Source organism: Nicotiana tabacum, chromosome 16 (assembly GCF_000715075.1).
Source record: "Nicotiana tabacum cultivar K326 chromosome 16, ASM71507v2, whole genome shotgun sequence".
Lineage (NCBI taxonomy): Eukaryota > Viridiplantae > Streptophyta > Magnoliopsida > Solanales > Solanaceae > Nicotiana > Nicotiana tabacum.
In genome coordinates this window covers 141827449-141831675 of record NC_134095.1, presented here as the reverse complement: position 1 = coordinate 141831675, position 4227 = coordinate 141827449, and the positions used below count along the sequence as shown (strand labels likewise).

Sequence of the window (4227 nt, the reverse complement as noted above, 5' to 3'; positions counted from 1 at the left end):
AAGCAGGATCAGCTTGTCGCTAGTGATGCGGAAGTCCCTGGGAAATGAAACAGAAAAAGGAAACGTGTTTATTTATAAGAATAAATAGTAGCTCTACTCGGTTATGTAATACTGATCATGGTTTTCTCATATAAAACTCTCTTTTATCTTCCCGTGAATAATGTCCATGGACAAGCAATTATGCTATTGAAGTATTACTGGAATTTATTGGTTTGTTCTTATACCATTCAAGGATATATAGCAGGATATGATGTTTCTAAGATGGCTTTTTACTCTACTTATACGTCCAAATCAACTATGCTGCCAAACTATTACTGGAATTTATAAGTTGTATTCTGCTACCATTCATGAATAAGTAGCAGCGTGTGATGTTTTTTATGATGGCTTTTTAATCGTCTTATACACTTGGAAACTTTTCAGAAGAAAAGATTTATACAGCGATGGTGCTATATATGTTCCCTAACCAAGCAGAGTTTTTTTTTTTTTTTTTTTTTTGGCATTTATAGTCTTTATAAGTTTATTTTCATGCTTCACTTTATGTATGTTGCTTAATAGATATTTGTTGCTTGGATTGCAGCATAATACACTGATATAGGTTGTCGTTCATCAAGTAGAGATCTTTTTGGTTGTGATACAAAAATATTTTAGCATTGATCTGTGCATCTCTTGGACAAGTACCTGAAAGGTACTTCTACACACAGATAGTATAAATAAAACTTGTATAGTATCACACCACTTAAAAAGATAATTATACAGTATGGTAAAAAACACGTGGGATTAATAACTTATAAAATGTACCTAACACAACATGTTAAAATAATCTAATAGTGGCAAAAGTTCTTAATAGAATCTTATTTCAAAGTACAACTTATACCCAAATCCCCTACGTGATTAACTTATTCATGAATCGCCTCTTTGGCTACTTTTTGAACAAAAGATTTCTACAGTAATGGGACTATAGTTTTCCCCCAAAGCAGCAGAGTACTTTCTTGTTGGCATCTTGAGTATTTATTGGTACTTGATAGTGGATAAATTGAGATTACTCTTCTACCTGCATAATAATAAGTATGGTTATAACTTATTGCTTTCAGTGTTTTTATAAGTGTTAGAAAATAATAAACAAAAATGGCTTTGAGGCATGAAAATCGACTGTCCTTAAAGAGTTATTGGCTGTATACTAATTTAGGGAAATACAAAACGATTCTCTTCAGGATACAATAAAGCCTGAAATAATACTTGTGGTTTTCTATACTACCTCGTTGGAAATTCTTGTATATTTATAGGCAACTACCAGACCCTTTCAGAAAAAATGTCTTGTTTCACAAACAGTCATATTCGGTTGGACCCTTTCATAACAAACATAACTATTTATTCGAATTTTGAATTTAAAATTTAAATAAATCTAATTTTTCTGTCACAAAATAAAATAATTAATTTTAGGACCCGACCCAAGTCCAAGTCTTTGATTATAATATAGAAATATATAGTGTACTTAATTGCACACACTTAAAAGTATGTGTCTTAAATGAAAGATATAAAAGGGACAAGTGCTTAAAAGGCTTCAAAATTGCCTTCTCTCTTCCGAAGTGGGATCAATCCAGAGGCGGATATAGTATATTACCAACGGGTTTAACTGAACCCATAACTTTCGATGCGGAGTAAAAATTTGTAAGTAAAAATTCATTAAAATTGCAAATATAGTAGATTTGAACCCATAACTTTGAAAATATAATGGGTTCAATGCTAAAAACTTTAAAATGGAACCTAAAAAATTTAAATCCTGAATCCGTCTCTGGATCAACCCACTTCCCAACTGGATTAACAAACTATCTTACAATAAGAAATCGATTGTATACAAGGGATAATCATCATAACATTGGATAACTTTATACCAAGAACAATTACAAACAACTCCATATTCAAGTACAAACTCTATATACACTGATGTGCAGATTTGGTGCGCGTCACATTTGCATCAAAATTGTCTTTTTAAAGAAAATATTTAAGTTGATATCGCGACGTATGTTCTTCAGATGCCCTACTAAGACAGAGAAATTCAACACATTTATAAACTTAAAGCAAGAAAGATATATCAATTAGTAGAATTATGCAATTCATGAACAAAGAGCTTTTGTGCAGATATGTCAATCCTCTTGCAGAGCTTAAAGCAGTTCTTATCCTAATTACCTAGCTTACTGGTGAATTCTCCAATCATCTAAGTCTGCCAGATATAGTCCAGTACATATTTGTATTTAGTAGTTCATTACAAGTTAAAATTTGCAGCAGTTCCCAACGACGACAACAACAACAACCCAGTATAATCCCACTAGTGGGGTTTGGGGAGGGTAGTGTGTACGCAGACCTTACCCCTACCATAGGGTAGAGAGACTGTTTCCAAATAGACCCTCGACATCTTTCCCTCCAAGAACTTCCCACCTTGCTCCTGGAGTGACTCGAACTCACAACCTCATGGTTGGAAGTGGAGGTTGCTTACTATCAGAGCAGTTCCAAACGAGATTTTAATAATTTTATTATACGGAATGGCAGCAAGATGCTATATAAAAATTAATCCAACATCAATAAGTCTAAGCTATTCCATTTACATGCTTAAATTCTTGAAACCCAACGTTATACTTAGAAAGATAGCAACTGATTTGGACTATCAAAGATGGATAACTCCCTTAATAGGCAACAATTGATGTTGACTATCAACTGTATACACTGTATTATGCCTGTAGTTGTTAGACAAACTAATGTTTTCAACTAGTGCTGAATTAGCTTGTAAAATACAATCTATTATGAGCTACGATGAGCTTCTGGAATTACAGTATAACCCACGGCAGCTCATACCATTCAAACTTGATACCATATATATGAAATTATATCCATATACACACATTATAAAACTGATCATAACCAGTATTAGTCCAGTGATTGTTCATAAATTATACATTTCGCCAACACATTTATTCACCATTTGACATTTGAAGATCATCCTTGTATAAACTTGTATAGTATTTGCTATCTATTTCTCTTTTGCGGGAGACCAATACGAAGCAAAGGACGTACCAACCAAATACGGAGATACCGATATTAAGATGCAGCCAATAGATTAGCCATAAAACGTGATGTATTTTTTTTTAATTAAAATACTGTTTAACCATAAAAAAGCAGATATGACCGCAGTTGTCAAACTAAATAAATATACGACTAGCAAACTATGAAAAGAGCTAAACATTCTTTGGAGGATTCCTGCAGGATTTCTTATTGTGACCTTGCTGCCCACACAAACTACATGTAATTTTACATCTTTTTCCCTGAAATTCACCGGCACCTTTCAGTCTAATCTTCTTTGGCCTTCCAGGTTTAACTCTTACTTTTTGTGGTTTAACGGCATCCCCTAAGACATCTCCAGAAATTTCCCATTGACTTTCATCAGGAATTGGATAAACCGGAACCTCATAGGTCTTTAACATGTAATCCTTGGTACAGTATCCCGAGCAATATTGGTATTCATCCATGTCGTATTTAGTCACAATTGCCAATGCATGCTCACATGGTATCACATCCATTTGGAACCTTCTGCAACTACATTGTCTTTTCCGCATGCACACCGCAAATCGCCTACCATCATCAATGACTGTGAACAAGTGTTCATTTGATAGTATAACCTACAATATATTTGATTTATTTTCTTCCCTTTTACTCATAAAATCCCCAATAATTATCCCCCAAATTATTGTTGTGGTGATTTAGTCATGTAAATCCTATATTTATGTCAAAATATTGTTGAAATATTTTTAGTGCATTTTTATAATTGTATTTTGCATTTTTAAAGCTAAATTACATATAATTGCAATATTAGCCTTATTAGTGTATAATTACATTTATATGCATAAGATTGATATTCTATATTTTTTAAAATATTAAATATCTATTTTAAATTATTTTAGTACACAAAATTATTTTTTAGAAATTATCAATTATTTATTCTAAATTATATGGGATTAAATTGTCTATTTAAAACATAGCCAGATTGCATTTCAATTTTAGCCCCAATTTTAACCCAACCCAGCCCAATTTTAATCAAATTACCTGACCCAAACCCTGAACCCGCCTACCCGACCCAGAACCAATTAAATTATGGCCGTTGATATGAGAGATCAACGGCCTGTATTAACCCTTGCCTTTTTTAACTCTAAACTACCCCTAACCCTAACTCATTTT

General features: G+C 32.9%; 1 protein-coding gene across 1 annotated transcript; it reads right to left on the bottom strand.

Annotated features, from left to right (window-relative positions):
• Positions 1 to 3230: 3230 nt before the first annotated feature.
• Positions 3231 to 3572, bottom strand: LOC107809593 (uncharacterized). The gene has a single exon (XM_016634251.2). It carries the CDS (start codon positions 3570 to 3572, stop codon positions 3231 to 3233), a length of 342 nt encoding a protein of 113 aa, XP_016489737.2.
• Positions 3573 to 4227: the final 655 nt, after the last annotated feature.